This window comes from Mastigoproctus giganteus, chromosome 11 (genome assembly GCF_048544385.1).
Source record: "Mastigoproctus giganteus isolate SK-2022 chromosome 11, ASM4854438v1, whole genome shotgun sequence".
In the NCBI taxonomy this organism is placed as follows: domain Eukaryota; kingdom Metazoa; phylum Arthropoda; class Arachnida; order Uropygi; family Thelyphonidae; genus Mastigoproctus; species Mastigoproctus giganteus.
Window position 1 is genome coordinate 9,194,826 of NC_143585.1, and position 19,803 is coordinate 9,214,628.

The 19,803-nt window shown below is 44.0% G+C and overlaps 1 protein-coding gene across 2 annotated transcripts in view; it reads right to left on the minus strand.

Annotated features, from left to right (window-relative positions):
- The window catches only part of LOC150077692 (clavesin-2-like), a 105,016-nt gene that overhangs the window by 31,521 nt on the left and 53,692 nt on the right, over positions 1-19,803 (minus strand). For both annotated transcript variants that reach the window (XM_090385410.1, XM_090385411.1), the window contains exon 3: positions 10,756-10,923. In XM_090385410.1, coding sequence (XP_090241536.1) covers positions 10,756-10,923 — 168 coding nt within the window. The remainder of the gene's footprint in view (positions 1-10,755; positions 10,924-19,803) is intronic.

Below are 19,803 nucleotides of genomic sequence, written 5' to 3' on the forward strand. Positions count from 1 at the left end.
TGTTCTTTGTTTTTCGGTATATACTTTATTTTAGTTATTAGCACGCTTCTAGGCAGTCCAGAAGAATGTGATAATTCGAACATCGCAATTGGACGGACGAAGAACTCTAACACAAAATCCGACTGCAGCTACAGCCATTTTTCACCCCTCGCAGAACACAAGCAGAATCCAACATCAGTCAGATTCTGATTATGTTCTGCCGAGGCGCGAAAGTTAAAGAGGTGCGCCAGTATGGCAGCTGTCCACTGTGGATGCACGTTTTCCGCGATCCTGGATTTTGTTTATGAATATTTCATTACAGTGTCTACCAGTTAATGAAAAGTGTACTAATTAGAAGAACTACTATAGTGGATCTCAGGGCGAGGAACTTTTGCTTATTTATTGGGAACTTTGCAGGTTATTTACGTTTTCTAGCTATATCCTTTGTTGCCAGACCGTACTGGTCACCATGCGGCTAACAGCAGGGCTATAGAGAGGCAATTATACTGTGGTTGCCACGAAAATACCCTGCACTTGGCTTGGGAGGCATGTGTGACAACAGCCCTCCCCCACTTGATCTAGCCAAAACGTAGCCCGGACATTACGTGATGCCAAATAACTGCCCAAACTTGTGACGACCATCATTTTGTGTCTTTTCTCACACTCTGTGTGACTATACATAAATAAACTCGTTAATCCGGAAACCCCGATTTTCCGACTGTTCACAATGATGCCAGAATGGATACAGGAAAGTGAGGCTGGACAAGCTGATCCTGAAGGGAGAGTACTGGATAAGTCGCTGATCCTAAAAACTGAACTGGAGGACCTCCTAAAGGACCAAAACAGTAGAGTGTCGGCGGCCCTTAGAGAACAAATTGTAACAGTGTTTTCCAAATTAGAAATAATCTTAATGAAGATCTACATGGACTACGAAAGGGCTACCGAAGCTTGAAGCATTCCTGGAAGTTAGAGCTAACCAATGCAACAACATGCTCCAACCTATGCCCAAGCGCCGAGGAACACGCAAAGCAAAGAAATATCGAGGACTACAACTGTGGTGCCGTCAAGGGGAATCCACCCAATAAGGCAACCACTGCTAAAAACCCCAAACCTCGTAGTCCTGAGAGCAACTGAGGAAAATGCAACATGTACAAATGATGAATTAAAAAACAAAAATTATGACTAACTTAAAGTATGACCTGAAAACGACCAAAATAAAATCAGTACGCAAGACGAGGAACATAGGAATTATCATCGAAACAGAAACCAAAGAGGACATAAAAAATATTATCTCCAACCGCAAGATTTCTATATTAGGGTTAACTGCGGAACCACCGAAAAGAAAGAGCCAGTCAATAAAATTTTTCAATGTTAGCAAGGAAATTACGCCACAACAACTCAATAAAATTTCCGAAACCTTCAAGGAATTGAAGAAGAACGGGAGCCCCGCAGGCTTGTCCAACCAAAGTATGTAACTAAATCAAAAAATGGAAAAAGCAATAATTGGATAGTGGAGTTAGCCCCCACAGCCTGGCAAGTTTTAAAGCATCAATCCAGGGTGTATATTGAATGGGGAAGCCACCGCTGCCATGAATTTGTGGCCGTGCCGAAGTGCTACAAATGCTGCAGGTTCGGCCACACTTCGCATACATGTGCTCAGACAACCACCACATGCAGATATTGTGCAGAGAGGGGGTATGAATACAATTCATGTCCTAACAAAGGTAAAGACACACAGTAGTCCAACTGCAAGCTTAACAAGATGAACCACTCACACTCAATAAGTGACCCTAACTGCCCGACATTCCTGAGAATAAAGAGTCAATACAAGAATAGAATCGACTATGGGACACGCCCTAAACCGTTTAATTCTACAAAGCTCAAGATACTCCAACAGAATGCCCGACGATCAAAAGCAGTTGCAGAACAATTCAGAATTAAGACGGATGAAGTGAATGCTGCCATCATCATCCTCCAGGAGCCTTATACACACCTAAAGCGTGTGAGAGGGTATCCAGTGACATACAAAGTCATCTAGGTGGAAGACGACATGCCCACGGCAGCTCTCCTTGTGTGCAATCCAAATGTAACAGCAACGAAGCTCACACAGTTGTGTACTCCCTGGGCAGCCTGCGTCCACATACTTACAACCTTGGGGCCTATCTACGTGGTTTCCCTATACTGCAGGCTGGGAGAGGAAATATTCTTTGCAACCCGGTACCTACAGACACTATTCGATACATTGCCCAACCAGAGAATTCTCATTGGTGCCGATGTAAATTGCCGGTCCCCGACCTGGCATAGCACCACACTGCACCGCCGGGGAACAAGAAATGGACAGCTCCTTGAGGACTTCCTGGCAACCTCCCCTCTAGTAGCAATCAACAGACGAAATCAGCTACCAACATGCTGTAACACCCTGTGGGAGGCAACTATAGTGGTCACCCTAGCAACCAACAACAGCGTTGGCTATATCTCTGACTGGGAGGTGCAGGACTCCTGGACGACTTCCGCCCACAGAGTGATTACATTCCAGATCCTCCGAACTATAACCAGATCACCGCTAATCAAACAGGCCACTAATAGGTTTGCAACTAAAAAAGCTGATTGAGAATTCTTCAAGGAACACTTGATTGCCGCTACAAATGAACACCTTCGAAAACAACCCCAACTGAGGGAACCCAATGATCTACAAAGGAAAGTCACAAGGATAATCACAGCAGCTTCTGAAGCGGCAATAAAAAGAAAGAATCCGAGGCCTGGTGCTGTCCCTTGGTGGACACCTCAAATCCAACAGCAGAGAAGAGAAGTAATCACAAGACAGAAGCAGTTTCAAAGATCCAGACGTAGCTGGCCCACAGCCGAGGTTGCTGCCCTGAGGGAAAGCTATAGGAATGCCAAGAACCGCTACACCAACATCATTCAAAAATCCAAGTGGAAGGCATGGGAACACCTGGTCTCCACCAGCGAAAACAACGATCTCTAATGAGTGGTGTACAAAATTACCACTAACAAACTCCCAGAGGTGAAGTCATCATATCAACAATAACACTGCAGGGTATATTGGCCACAATGTGGGATGAGTCAATAGGAAATATATTGAACACAATCTTTCACGAACTAGTTCAGCCTTACACACTGAAGCAGCATGAGATCTGCCAAGCCAATGACGAATACCACACGGAGCAACTGGAGGCGCCCTTCACTGTTGAGGAACTCCAAACAACAGTTGCACAGATCAGAAACAATGTGTCCAGGACTCAATCTTCTGGAACCAGAAATCGTGAAGAAAACAGTCGAAACGGCACCACAATTACTGCTACAGCTGTTCAATACATGTCTTTCTATAGGCACCTTCCCAGAAGACTGGAAGACAGCAAACGTAAAGTTGATCATCAAAAACCCAACGAAACCACCAGAGAAACCAGAGTCGTATCGGGCAATTGCCCTGCTTACCGTGGCAAGTAAGCTTCTAGAGAGGTTGCTACATAAAAGAGTTCAACACCACTACAATGAGGCTGGATTCTCAAGCCTGAAACAATTTGGCTTCAAGCCTGGAACCTCGACCATTGATGCGCTAAAGACCCTTCTGGATGCTGCTGCAGTGTGTGACAGGAAATACTTCCTAGTCATCTGAATAGATTTTGCGGGGGCATTGGACACAATATGGTGGCGTCCTCGCCAGACTTAGGAAAACGTCCATACCAATGAATCTATACAGCATAATGAAAAGGTACCTGTCTTGAAGAAGAATACAAGTAAATGCACCATACAGGAGTCTGGTTAGACCTGTCTTCAGGGGTTGGCCCCAAGGATCTGTCCTGGGGCCACTCCTGTGGAACGTGGTTCTGGATTAGTTCCTGGCCATGGACTTGGGAGGAGCTTGCACCCAGGCTTTTGCAGATGACCTTATTTTGACAATAACTGCAGACTCCAGGGCCCAACTAGAAACCATTGCAAATCCAGCTTTGACAATACTACAAGAGGTAAGGTAAGGTAAGGTGTAAGGTGTGATGGGGGTCTAACGGCTCCTGGAGTTTCCCCCATCTCGGCGTATTTTCTATGTTTCGAGCAAGCCTGAGATTTTTTTTTTTTAAATATATACAGTTCATGTGCTATGTGGTGTGTTGTGACCTTTGTTCATCCGGCCTATTAGCCGCCAGGTCCCTAATGGGACCTGACGTTTGCACACCCTGCCACGGAGAGGCTGGCCGGGTGTACCCAGTGAGGTTATTTTACTCTGACAGGTTCTGCCACTTACTTTCCTGAGATTTCAGTGGCTAGGACTTAAAAAAAAAAATAAATATATATATATATATATATATATATATAAAATACATTGAAGAAGTCGAGAGCGTAGTTTAGTTAGTTAAGGTTCTTTTAAACATCGTTTGGGGTTTACACTGAAAGTCTGTAAGGCCTAAAAGTTCGGGCATAAATTTTGGTATGTCTTAAAATTTGATGTTGGGCTGATCGCTATGTAAGATGACAGTTTTGGGTGGGGAGGCAGAAGACTGGGGGTGGAAATAGGAAACAAAGGGGTCGATCGAGAAGCTGACCCCCCGTTTTTCAGTGGAGCATGTCCATGCCCCACCAGAGGGAAAGAAGAGTGGCAAGGGGAAAAGAGGTTCTCCCCCTGCGAGGAGAGGTTTAAAGAGTTTCCTGCAGATGCAGGATCTGAGAGCCAGATGGCTCTCTCCTCTAGCTGTGGGACGCTTCAGTGTTGGTCTCTTTCAGGAATTTCGTCGGTGTGACGAGAATTTGTCTTGTCTGGGGTAGTTTTCCTCAAGATAGTTGTTTTCTCCTTTTCCTGTGAGCAACTTTGATTAGTCTTTTAGGCACTAATGGTGCAGTTTTCTGTACTGTTGAATTTTCTTCTTTGGTTCTGATTTGTTTGAGTTTCTCCGTTGTTCTGGTTCATCCTTCTTTCTAAGTTTAGCCTTTTCTATTGAGTGTTGTTGTCTTCCTGCTGGACAGATTGTAGTGCAATAATTATTTTCCTTCTTGCAAATAGTTGAGTTGCAAAGTTGGTAAAAGCTACAAACTCTTCTTGTATATTCAGGAGTCAGGATTCTTGGTTAATTGGATTGTACTGGATGTTTGTAATGAGGCTTGCTCTTATGTCGTCATAAGTTTTACATTCATGCATGATATGAGTCCATGATTCGAGTTCTCCGAAAGTACAATTTCTATCTTCTGTTATGCCTAGCATATTTAGTTTTTCCTTAAACGGACCATGACCCGTTATTAGATATGTAGTCTTAAGGCACGGGAAAAACCAGGGTGGGGCTTTCGGGTGCATTTTTTTTTTCACTAGTGGATGAAATTTATGGGTTATTGCTCCTTTGGTGGCTTCATTCCACCTTCTTTTCCAGGTTTCTGTTAGGAATTCATCTATCCCTTTTTGTTCACTCTTCCAGCCACTAGTCACGTCAATGGTTATGCCACAGGTTGTAATTCGGATCGCTTTTTTGTGATAATACACTAGTCCCACGCGAGGTCAAGGGGTAGTGCACCTGCAATGACCTGGAGTGCCGCCGTACTAACTGTGCTACTCGCTGTAGTGATTGTAAGTAGTATGTTCCTCTGAATTGTTTCAAGAATTTTCCTGTTTGTTACTGTGCTGGTTTTCGTCATCCATACTGGCGATCCGTACATAATTACCGGGATGAAGAGGGTTTTGTAATATAGGGAGAGGATCTTTTTATTTAGCCCCCAGTCCTTACGCGTGATTCTTGCTATAAGTGCTGTGTATATGCGTATCTTCTTCCCGAGGTAGTTTAAGTGCGGTTTAAATGAGAGATTGCTGTCAATGATAATTCCTAAGTATTTTATTTCGTTTGATAATTTTACTGTTATTCTTTCTACTTTGATTTGTGGTGGCTTGTTTAGGTTTAGTTTTCCTTTCAAGAAGACCGAGTCGGTCTTTTCCGGTGCTAGTTTTAGGTTATTTAGTTTAACCCAATCCTGTAGGATTTGCAGCGCTCCATTTGCTTGTTTTTCAAGGTTGGCTATTGAATCAGCTGCTGTGATTAAAAGTAAATCATCGGCAAAGGCCTGGGCCTCAACCTCCCCCAGGTCCTTGCAGAGAAAGTCATCGAGGACAATACGACAGGAATGGGCCTTAACCCATTGCTTGCAGATTTCTCCGGCAAAGACCTGCACAATGCTCCTGAAATGAAAACTACAAACCCGAAGACCGCCACAGATCAAGATTGGCAACACAACTCTCAAACTTAACACCCAGATCAAATATATGGGCGTCATCCTGGACCTCTAATTTCAACCCCACTTGAAAAATATAAGAAGCAAAATAAGGAATTATTCAGCCCCCGTCGCCAGAGTTACCAGGAAATGCACCCTAACCCTCTACTATAAAATCAAAATCACCTTTCTTCCTATAAACATGTATGCCTCACCAGTCTGGTACCAGAAAGCCACAACTGCAATCAACAGAAAAACTCTTGATACCATCCACAGATGTCCTCCTTTTGCTTACTCGTGCCTGCGGCACAGTGAGTACGCATGCCCTCCACGTGCTGGCGAGTCCTCTCCCACTGGATCTTGAATCTGCTAGAACAGCGATGATATATTACCTTGCCCAGGGAGTACAAATTATCCATGTGGGACACACCACCAACCCCGCAAACAACTATAAGATGGAGAAAACCAAGCTGATTAAACACCTCCGGCAGGAATGGCAGAGTAGATGTGCCCACTCCACCAATGGAAATTGGTGGAGTGGGCACATCTACTCAAGAAAATGGTCACAAGAAAATTCGTCCCAGACATTGACAGGGCGTACCCCCAGTCTCCTCCCTTGTTCCTCCCAGGACTAAACACAACCTATCTGATAACAGGACATGGCCCTTTTAATGCCAAATTGGCAGCCTTTGGGCTGGTTGATAGCGCTCTCTGCTTCTTTGGAGAGGCAGAGACCCGGCATCATTTGACGCATAGATGTGAATACTACGAAGATCTACGATGCCTCCTAATTACCAGAATTAGACATACGTTGCAGGACCAGTAGCTATATATTCTAGACACAGAGGAGAAATACAGGGCACTTTCGCGATTTGCCCAAGACTTGTTCTCCAGAAGAAGAACGCTACTTGCGATTTACGGACCAGACTAATTAAAACAAGAAAATTAACACCTTATAACTTGGATGCTAGGCTGACTTCATCCTTAGATCTCCCACAGCTTGACTAAAACCACAGCTCTGCTGCCCCCTCCAAAGAACCAAGAACATCATCTTCTGGACACAGAAGATGAGCACACACCATTCAGCCGATATGCGCAAAATGCCTACAGCTGAAGAAGAATTGAACTTGCCTTCCACAAAGACCGACAAACCAACATTGACTTTACCTGACCAAAACTGAAAGGAACAGGAGAAAACTCAAATTGATGAGGAAAATATATCCACTAAGGACAAGAGTGAACGGAGGTAACCCCAAATGATGTTGGGCAGAGTGCAAACTTCAACCCTCCGATTGCACCATGGGACACAGGGTTCGACTCGGGCTCATATCTAGAACTGAGATAATCAGACTTCATCCTGAAACTGACTGAAATAACCTTTGAGAAAGCGAAACATAAGCCAACCAAGTGGACTGGGAACCCAAACATCACAACCGAACTGAATAGCTGAAATTGCTGCCACATGCCCTCCCTATTGGCGACCTGTGCTGGGATCTAGCCCAATGTACTTTCATTCCCCTCCCTGGCGGGGGGAGGCGACAGTGCTCCTCTCCCCTCCTCTCCTCGCCACCCCCTATTTTCTCCTGGTGGGGCACGGGCATGCCTCACTGTTCTGCCTTGGGATCGCCTTCTCTATCGTCCCCACACTTCTCTCCCCCCCCAGTCTTCAGTCTCTTTTCCTACTCTGTCTATAACACCAGCGCCGCCCCACACAATGAAAAAATTTTAAAAGTGTCCACCCAGGGAACTAGGTGGCAGGGCCTGCCAGAGTAAATAATTTCTCAATACTGGTGTACCTGGTTTGCCTCCACGGGGTCAATTGTGGGCAACGTTGGGCTCCACCAGGGGTCTAGCTAAATGGCCAGAAGAACAACGATACACAACACTACAATCATACAATATCCACACACTTTTAAATCTGTGGCCTTCCCAGTGAGCTGGTACGCCTACAATGAAAGCAACGTGGAGATGGGGGAAACCCCTAGTGCCGTTTGACACTAAATACACTTAACACTTCACTTTACACTTTATCATCAAGAACGTGACCCTGTCTGACGTTTCCCTGTGTCGAAACAAAGAATTCAATGTGATGGACTGTAGACATTCAGGAACCTTCATGTGTTGTTGTGGCGGAACCCAGGGTGTTATGTTGAAGCTTACACCAAAAGCGGCCATTTGTATGTAGTGTGTTTGGTGGGTAAATGTTATGATGTGTTCTGTTGTTATGTTGTCAGCCGGTACCTGGTTCTTAGCAGGTAGGAAGTGGCAACACCTGGTCACCACGTCCCATCCCCTATCCCTGCCACGACGAGGTGGCCAGTATCTACTATTAGCTAATGTGAGGTCAACCCAGGGCAAAGACCCAGGAAAGCCCAATTAGAGACAAGAGAAGAGAAAGACAGAAGGAGAAGTATGGCAACTGGAAGGGGAGGGAAAAGAGAAAATCTGGGTATCAGCAGAGGATTCCCTTTGGAATTTTAAAATGATAGAAATAAAGAAAGAAGAGATGAAGTGGAATTCGCTTCTCCAATTATGGAATTACCTCCATAGTAAATCATAACACAGACTCTGGGATCAACATCAATCTGCATTCACTATATACTAACATGTTTAAGGTTTGGGGCTCCTGAATTGCAAGAACGTCAAAAACCAGAGAGGAACAGTTGCTGCAGAGCAAATACGGCAAAAAACTATAGTCATATTTACATATACACAAAACTGACAGTCCAGAAGTGTTGTTGAAAACAGTTCCAAATAAAGTCAAATCCAGGTAACGGTTTACTCAAAAAAGTCCACGAGTAGAACCGGAATCTATAAATTCAGGGAATGAAACTTTGTCACAATTGAGCCCTGCCAGAAGTTAATAAAAACACAAAACGTTCATGTGTTCAGCCACTACTCGGGTAATTCCATGAATAGAATTCAGTTATCACTATGTTAACACAACACAGACTACAGTCATAAATGGAGTTATGAATTAAATTAGGTTCAGTCATGAGTCAGGAAGTATAATTCAGGTTATCATTCAAAAAATTCTAGTTTCTTAGATTAAAATGGAATTTGAGCTCTGAAATCCTCTCTTCTCTTGAATACTTTTGTAGCATAAATGTTTAATGCGTTAAAAGCTGTCTGGGTCTGAATGAGAGATAGCTCATTCAGACGAAAAACACGACGAACATCCGAGTTATCGGTTGATTCATTTACCTGATCTCAGTTGTTTTCCAATAAATCTCCTAAGGCTGTTTAAGGTAAAAAAGTTACATATCGCAATTGGCTTGTATCTAAATCTCCAGCTTCATTTTCTGCCTACACCAAAGCGCCTAACGATTGCAAAGCAGTTATTAATCAGTCCAAACTACATTTCGAATAGGCTAAGAGTATAAAACCTTCTTGTCGAAACGGTAGCAAAACATTCTGGTCTCTTGCCAAAGTTATTGACAACTTTTATCCATTTATATTCCCACCTCTGTCAAAACAAGATTGTTCTATTGCCACTTCTGCCAAGGATAGTGCTGACCTCTAGCATCCCATTTTTCTTCTAATTCATGTATGGGTGATATTGGTAAACCGCCTCCTACCATTCCCAGTACAACCCATTCACTCCTGTGGTCTTCCGTCAAAAGGATGTCAGAAGGATTTTACGAATCTTGATGCCAAGAAGTTCCTTCTCCAGTTGGTATTTCTCCACTCGTCCTTAAAGGCCGTGCTCTTGTCCTGTGTTGCCTTTTGTAACTTTCTTATTCCAAAGGTGTTTCCCATTCTGCTTGGAAATTTGGTCATATCCAGCCCGTTAAAAAAAAGGGTGTCATATTTCTCCCATCCAATTATCGTCCCATTGCACGTATTTCGACTCTTTCTAAAGTAATGGAGAAATCAATTAACCGCCAACTCTTAAAACTGCCTAGAAACCTTCCATCTGATCAATGATCTCTAGTTTGGATTCTGTCAGTTTCGATCTACTGGTGATATTCTGAATTATGTTACCCCTCTATGGACAAATTGAATGGAAGAGTTTGGGGAAAAGTGATTAAGATAGTTAGCGTTCCTCTACTATCTTAATTAATTAATCAATTAATGAGTTAATTAAATTTATACGAAGAATTGTAATAATTACGCGACAATTATATGTTTAAAGGAGTATTGTAAATAAAATATATCATTGTCAAATTGAAAACTTGTAGTAGTAACACTTTGTAGTCCTAAAACAATGTTCTTTCCCCCATAAGACTGAAGATGCAAACGGTGACTTCTCGAAACGTAGTAATACATAGTTTAAGTGTTTGGCATTGAGGTGGTTCAATTCCTTTAAAATTGTATCAGTCAATAGATGGATCACTAACAAGGTGTCTGAAAAAAACGTAATCGTATATGGGCAGCCTACTGCTGCTACTACTGTGAAATTCTGAGAAAAAGCATACCAAAGGAAACCATCTGCAAAACATTCTAAAGTTGTATATATCCTTTTTTTTTTACAAGAGTATTTATCTGCTCTGACTTACTTTTTCTCAAACTGCACTAGTAGAAATATATTTACGCCCTAACATATCGAATAATAAAATGAATATAACTTACCCAGTACCATTTCTTTTAGCTGCGCTATAATTTCATCCCTTGTCTCAGGGTTCTCATTTAGTTCCTTCGCTGCATTCTCAAGATCTGTTTCAGTCAGGAAGTAATCATCGTGCAGCCTATATGAAATATCTGTGCCATCTGTCGAACAGATTTTTCTTCGTGGAACGTCTGGGGAAGTAGAAAGATAAAGATAAATAATATCGCTAATTTAAATGTAGTTCGAACGCTAAAACGTACTTTATTGCAAATGTTGTTTTCTAAGTTTTTTTTTTTTTTTTTTTGTTATGAACACTCCAAACAAAAAAGATATTAGAACCTCCAGCACTTAATGGTGTGCGTAGCTTTGTAGGTTGAGAAGACAGAAGAAGAATATATTTGTTGACATTACACAATACATATGAAACAAGGTTGCTAAGCGATAAATGAGAAAGAGCAGAAGTTGGTTCTGTGGTTTTGAAGTTGAAGAGTACAAGGAAGGCTACTCTCTGTGGCACATCTTATGACACTTTAATGGGGTGGAGAGAGAGAGAGAGAGAGAGAGAGAGAGAGAGAGAGAGAGAGAGAGAGAGAGAGAGAGAGAGAGAGAGAGAGAGGGGAATATCACAGCTAATTCAGAAGAACAGTATTCATGGAGGTATCTATAGAAAAGGCATGCTGCATGCCTGAACGGAATCTACAGGCCTGGGACGACAGTTTTTGTTTTCCCGCCCCAGTTGTGGGAACAGTATCCCTGGTAAGGCTTATTTCAGGTGAGTACAGAGAGCGTGCACCAGGTGCTAGCTCGTGCACTCCCTCTTGACTTAGAGGCGATTAGAAGAGACCTCAAGCGTACAGGTTAAAGAAAGAGATTCCAACTGACATCTTGAGTATCACCTTAGGTCTAGACGGTGACCTCAAGAGGGAAAGAGAATTCTGGACTCCCCCTTCCAACTCTGGCAAGTCAAATGGGAGGAGACCAAGGGGAAGTCACTAGGTGGTTTCCTCCAGAGGTAAGCCTAGTCTCCCCCACCTACTTGCTCCTACCTTTATGCCACCGTCTTTCTGACAGGGCTTGCTTCTCTGAATGCCAAATTATGTCAGCTACGCGGAGATCAACCAATAGTGGACTCATAGGGTGAGACTTTTCCAACTTTCTAGGGAAATATAATCAGATTTTTACGTTTTTTATCTATTTCCTTTGTTGTGAGACAGGTCACCAAGCCGCTCACAACGAGGTAATGGAGAGTGCTCCGATATAACGCGGCTGCCACGTTCAAATCTGATTCTTGACTTGGGAGGATTCGCCAGTTAGTGCTTTCTGGGCTACAAGTGTGCCCCACCATTTTGTGTTACTTCTATCTTTGCGGAACTAAATGTACCATGTGCTCAGTGTCCCCCCCTCCATAGACATTCCATGGAAGAGACAGATCTCTCTAATTATTGTTCCTGTTGTGAAACTGATTTCACCAGCGTGATTAGCGCCTCCGAAAACCGTAAGGGGAAGTAACCCCGTTTTCTAGGAGCACTTTCACACCTAGTTGTTTCTACCCCCCCCCCACAGCTGACAGAGGGGACAGCCCAAAATTCCCATAACCAACTGTGTATCCTCAAATTAAGCCACGGACTTGTGGTAGGCATAATTTGCCGTCATTTTCAGTGGCCTATCTTATTATCCTATCATACACCAGATAATCCGAACTGTACCGGTTATCCGAATTTCGTTAAATGGAGGAAAGAACAGGAAAACACAATGATCCCAAGGGCCAGAGTAACGACCCTGTTATTGTGGAACCCCAGGACGAATAGGAGGACCCCCGTTCTGGATCCCAACTCAACAAGCGGAAAATTCGCAATCAGCTGATCCCCAAGTTTGGGCGGGAAACACGTTCCCAGACAGAGACTATAGAACAGCCTGAATTAGCTGCATCACAAAAAGACCGGAAAGAAGACAAACAGCAGGACTCACCCCCCCCCCGACCCTGCCATTCCAGAGGGTACTATATATGAAAAGACGCTCTTCCTCAAAACCGCACTTGAGAACATTTTCAAAGAAAACTCAAATAGAGTGTCAGCAGCACTCAGATCTCAGATCGTCACAATCTTCCACAAGATGGAGACAATCCTACACGATGAACATCTTGACAAAGAGAAAGCAACCACCCGGCTACAGGCCTATATGGAATGCGGGGAAAGTTAAATGCCACAGCACTCCCCGACATATTCTGATGCGCTGAGGAATCAACCCTCGGCAACAAAGGCTATCACAAACACCACCAACACCAAGTCTGCACTCAGGAAGACGCTGGTCCCTACACCACATCTCCTGGTTCTTAAGCCAACCATTACTGACACTCTTAAAACTAGCAAAGAGGTTAAAAAGAAAGCCATTGACTCTCTGACGCAAGAATTCAAAACAGCCAAGATTAGAGCCATCAGGAAATTGTGTAACACTGGGATAATAATGGAGACGCAAACAAAAGACGATGCCAACTTGATCAAAAATAATGCCAAGATACCGACGCTCAGGCTCTCTGCTGAGCTGCCTAGAGAAAAAGGCCCCTCAATTGTTACATTCGGCATAGACCCGGATCTGACCCCCACTTCCATCTGCGAGGAGATATACACAAGAAACCTCCAACAACACCTACCAGACAGAGACCACACTAGTATACTGGTGCCTAAACACTAAACCAAGAGCGGGAATGGCAGCTCAATAAACTGGGTGGTCGGACTGGCCCCCAAGGCATGGGGGGGTGATAACAAAACAAGAGAGAATATATATAAACTGGAGCTCCCACCGCTTCAGGGAACACATCGCGGTCCCAAAGTGCTTCCGGTGCTGCCAATTTGGCAACACCACCCACAGGTGCATCCAGCAGGAGCCTACCAGTGGTCGCTGTGCTGAGAAGGGGCACAACTACGCAAGCTGCCCAAATAAAGAAAGAGACCCAGCCTGTGCAAACTGCAAGTGGCAAAAACTCCCGCACACACATTCAGTCAGAGATAACGAATGCCCGGTACATATTAAAGCAAGAAGCGCCCACAATTAAGAATTCATTATGGGGACTCTGCCTAAAAATTATAACACCATTTGCATTAAATTCCTCCAAATCAATGCTCAGCGAGCAATTGCCGTAGCGGGACAAATAAGGCAAAAGGCCGAAGAAGAAAATCTAGACATCCTCTTGCTGCAAGAACCCTACATCTGCGCTGGGGCTGTCTGGGGGTACCCACTCAGCTATAAGATTGTTCAGGTGGATGGAGCAACCCCATGGGCTGCTGTCGTTGTAAGAAACCCGAACATAACCGTCACCAGGATCTCACACCTGTGCCAAGAGTGGGCATCTTGTACACACATCGTTAGTTCCCAAGAGAACTTTACGTCATCTCCTTGTACTGTCGTCCAGGGACGGACATTCTCCCGTACATCCAATATCTACACAAAGTGCAAACTGAACTAACAGGACCTAAGATCCTGATATCAGCAGACCTGAACTGTCATTCACCTCTGGGTAAATCCTCAGGTAAATCCCCTGGGTATGATAAAATTGAAGTAGATGTTGTTAAAAGAGTCTGGAAAATTTAACCAGCTTCAATATTAATTTTATTCAATTCATGCCTACGAAGTGGTGAATTCCCAAGAGTGTGGAAAACAGCTTTGCTCAAAATCTTGCTTAAGAATCCCAAAAAACTGGCTGAGGATCCATCATCATATAGGCCTATAGCCCTTCTCCCAGTTCTGGGAAAGGCGCTAGAGAAGGTTGGTGCCAGTAGATTAATTGCAGCGTATGCCGACAAAAGACTTGCTTCTGGAGCCCAGTATGGGTTCACCAAAGGACGAGGGACAGAAGATGCATTAGTTAGACTTCTAGATTTTCAGGCTGATACAGATTCCAAGTATTTGCTCGGCCTCTTTGTGGACTTCAAAGGGGCCTTTGACACCCTTTCGTGGCAAAGTGCCCTTGCGAGGTTCCGGGAGGCCGAAGTGTCCATAAATATACATATAAGCTTTTAAAGAGCTATTTTTCTGATCGTGCCATTTCTGTCAAATCTGGACTGGAGGAGGTCTCTCGCAGAGTTACAAGAGGATGTCCACAGAGGTCAATACTTGGTCCCTTGTGCTGGAATCTGGTTTTTGATTCCTGGTTGGTTAAGCGTTTTCCAGCTATTCATATGATCGCATACGCTGACGATCTTACAATATTAATCCAGGGTAATTCTAGGAAAAGCCTTGAAGAATCAGCAAATGCTGTGCTGTTGGTACTCTCCAACTGGTCTTCAACACATAAATTGCAGGTTTCTATTGCAAAAACGTCTCAGATGTTGCTTAAGGGAAAGCTTGACCATGGAAGACCTCTAGTTATTTAATATAGGGAACAAGCCATTAAGTACTTATCGAAGACAAAATACCTCGGCATTTATATTGATGATGCTCTCAGTTTCCTACCACATGTTCAGTATGTGAAAGAAAACACTAAATTGTTCCTGAGCCGAATTGAACAGATAACAAGACAAGACTGGGGTCTTAGAGGTCAAACCATATGACTTCACTATAACTGTGTGTTTTTGTCGATAATTTCTTATGGAGCTGCTGCATGGGGCTTTAGAGCCAATAAAGTTGCTGTAGTAAAGCAACTGTTACAAGCACAGAGGGCTGCCCTCCTGACCATGTCAAGAGCTTGTCGAACTACCTCCACCATGGCTCTTCAGGTTTTGCTTGGGAAACTTCCTGTCCATTTTGAAGTTCAGTACGGCTACCTTAAGTATCACCTTATGAAGAAAATACCATTGACCATTATAATATCCAATTAGATCTAAGTGCTCCTATTAAGACTGAGAAGACAAGATTAAGGCAAATTTTTATTGCAAAATGGCAGCAGGAGTGGTCTTCATCTGATATTGGTGCAGTTTCTGCCTGTAGCAAGGGAAATTAAAAAGGAGTTAAAGTGGTTTACGCCGGGCTTATATGGCATGTTTATATTAACTGGCCACAGAAGTATAAATACTAAACTTCACAAACTGGGACTTTCACCAACAACATCTTGTTTGTGTGGCCAGGTAGCCTAGTGGTCAGGCGCGCGGGTGCATAAGTACACGTGCCTTGAGTGACCAGGGTTCAAGCCCGTGACTGCTGAATACGGTGCTGTTTCTTGTATTCTGTCTATCTCGTGAACTCCTCTGATCATTTGGTCGTCCCGGAGTATAAACAGAAAGTTTATTTTATTTATTTATTCTTCATCAATGTCATTATTATAACGATCTCCTCCGACGTGACCTACTTAGTGTAGTTCCTAACTTAGACTCCAGCAACAATAAAATTCTGGTTGAGTCTCAGACAGCTTTTAATGCTATGAATGTGTTTGCTTCTCGTGCATTTAAAAGAAGAACCGAAATTAGGTCCTAGTTTTACTGTTCCTGCGATTTCTTGGATCCTTTATTGGATTAGGAAAGAAATATCTCTCATTTTTGATTGGATTCTATATTTGCAACTGATTAGTATCATTAAGTGCTACACTATACTTTCCTGGATTTTATAATAGACTTGTTCTTGATGTGGAACTGTTTTCAGCAGAATTGCTATTTACTGTATAAGGAATTTTGCTCTATTCATCGAGATACTATTTGGCCTTTAGCGTTTCATAGTTTTTGGAATTAATATTTCTTTGTGAGTGAATACCACTGTGACATTTCATATTGCAGACTTTTCCTAGTAATCCTGTTATTAACTGTCTTGGATGATTATCTTAGACTTTTTGGGCTCCCTTAGAGCTTGTATTTAGGCAAGAACTTTTTAAAACATAATTTTGAACCCTGCCTAATGTGATCTCATCTAGGATTTGGACATGTATATTACTTTTGCGTTAACCCTGAAACGTTTTATTTATTGGGCCAGGTTATGGCATTACCCTGGCATTACATTGGAGGAATCTGTACATAGTGTATATTCTGCTGTTGTCCTGAAGAAGGATATTGTACATATTGCACATAGTGTCTTTCTGTGGAGCTTTTCAGAATTCGTGGAATTTGCTTTCACTGTGTTTTTTGTTAGAAGATCAATTATTCCTTCAACAACTAAAGACGTTCTGCCTACAAGGGGTGAGGCAAACTGTAAATTAAGATGTTTTGCTGATCCTAGTTCCTAGGATGGGATTTTACATGAGATAGGTCTCCATGGTTAGAGAAGTTAGTCCACTTCTCCACTTCTTCCTACTTTATTCTTGCTTTACTTCTTCTCACTTCTAACTATTGGAGAGTCCCTCTGTTGATTCTCCTCTATTCTATCCATTTACCTTCCCAGATCCCAAACTTCTTCCTCTGTATTTCTCTTTTTCCACTTCATTCTCTTTTTCGGGCACTCTCAGGTGTTATGCCCTGGGCTTGCCCAGCAGGAGATAATTGATCCTGGCAGCCTCCATGTGGTGGGGATGGGGGGTGAGACGTAGTGACCAGGTGTTACTGCTTCCTACCTGCTAAGAGCCAGGCACCGGCCAATAACATAACAACAGAACACATCATAACACTTACACGTCCAACACACTACATACAATTGGCCGGTTTTGGCATAAGCTTCAACACAAGAAGTACAATAGCGGCTTATGGGGGAAACCCTGGGTTCCGCCACAACAACACATGAATATCCCTGAATATCCCTGTCGTTCACTTCTATGGCACAGCGAGACCTAGGAGCGTAGAGGCTCTATAAACGGACAGCAGATGGAGGAGTTCCTAGCCAACAGCAGCTTTGTCGTCATCAATCGCGCCAACAATCTTCCCACATTTGGTTCGACACTCTGGGAGGCCACCCTGGATGCCACCATGGCCACTAGGTGTCTAGCTGGTCACCTCAACGATTGGATGGTGCAAGAGAATTGGACTACTTCTGACCACAGGTCCATCACCTTCACTATGCATAGGTCACTCCATCGAATCCAGATAAACAGCTACAAGCGGGGATGCTGTCAATAAAGCAGACTGGAGTAAATTCAAAGAGGCGATCACCAGAAACGCACACAACCTGTCATCCAACCAACTCCAGAAACAGACCCCTGACCAACATCAATGCACTGTAACCAATGCCATAGTCAACGCAGCTAATCAATCAATTAGGAAGAGGACCTCCCAGCCGGGAGCTGTCCCCTGGTGGTCGCAAGAGCTCTACCAGCTTAGCAGAGCAATGAACGAGAAGAGACGCGCCTTTCAAAGAGCCAGTCGGACCTGGCCACCCCCTGAGCGGATACTGTCAGGCAACAGTATAGGGAGGCCAGAAACACCTATACTGCGATGATCAGGCAGCGGAAAAAGCTGTCCTGGGAGCATCTGGTCTCTACTGTCGGCAACTCTGATCCCTGGAGCATTATCTACCCGATAACCACAAACAAGTTGCCTAGGGGGGAGGTAACCCTTTCCACCATAACACCACAATGTGTCTTGAACAACAACTGGCATGGCACAGTTAATAACATACTAGACACCTCTTTCAAAACAATCGAAGGCAACAACACTCCTGAACAGCAACTGCTATGCCAGGCCAATGAAGTATACAAATTCCCCAGAATGGAGGAGCCTTTTACCCACCCAGAACTACAAACTGCCGTAAGCAAGATAAGAAATAGGAAAACTCCAGGGCTAGATATGCTTGAGCCAGAGCTGGTAGGAAAGTGGCTGAATACATACCAGACCTGTTCCTGGACCTTTATAAGCACTTTCTCCATTCAGGCTGTTTCCCTCTCGACTGGAAAGTGGCAAATATCAAATTGATCCTAAAAAATCCATCCAAACCACAGCATAAGTCAGACTCCTATCGACCAATTGACCTACTGTCTGTGCTCAGCAAAGTACTGGAGCAGCTGCACAGACATAGGATTGAAGTGCACTATACCACTGCTAGCTTAACAGCCAACAAACAATTTGAATTTAAGCCAGGAAATTCCACCGTCGACGCACTTGGATCTATCCTTAACATGGAGGAGTGCTGTAGACAAAAATACTTTCTACTCATCTCTATTGACTTTGCGGGGGCGTTCGACGCCCTTTGGTGGCCGAGCGTCCAAGACTCATGGCTGCCCAACTGCCGACAAACCTCTATGATTGCGTAAGAAGCTATTTGACCAACCGACGGGTCTTGGTACAGGCCCCCTATTGCAAGGTTGACCGACAATTACACCGGGGATGCCCGCAGGGCTCTGTCTTAGGACCTCTCCTGTGGAACTATGCACTGGACGAGTTCCTCTCCCTCGACTTAGGGGGCGTACAGGCATTGGCATATGCAGACGACCTGTCCCTAACCCTTACTGCAGATTCAAGAGAACCCTGCGAGAATGGACGGAAAGGCATCGACTCACCATATCGGCCACCAAGACCAAATCCATCTTACTTAAGGGCTACCTAACCCCAACTAGACCGCCGCAAATAAGAATCAACAATAGAACAATTCAGCTATCCACAGAACTAAAGTATCTGGGTGTTATCCTGGACCGTAATCTATCTTTCACTCAACACCTAAAATACATACAGGCTAAGATGAAAAAATATGCTGGCATGCTTGCGAGAGTCACATGTCGCGACTGAGGCCTAAAAAGGCGCACCCTTGCGATCCTTTATAAAGCAGCCATTATTCCAGCAATCACATACGCCTCCGGTGTCTGGTTCCACAAAGCCTCAACAGTGGTAAACCGCAGACGACTGGATATTATACATAGACCCATCCTATTGACCCTCACCCGAGTATGCAAAACAGTCTCTACCTATGCACTACGTGATCATGGGTGCTCTCCCTCTTGATCTTGAGGTGACTCTCACCGGCACGCTTCAGCAACGCAGACGCGGCAAAACCACAACCTTCCAGGACCACACCACGAACCCGGCAAATAATTGTAAAGCTGAGAAGTACAGGCTACAAACCTCCTTAACATCAATATAGCAACAACAATGGACGAGGGCTGACAAAGAAGACGTCACCCGAAGGTTCCTCCCAAACTTGCAACGAGTATAGCCAAAATATCCCACATGGCTCTGCCCTGGTCCCCATGTCACCTACCTTCTGACTGGACATGGAGCCATCCGCTATAA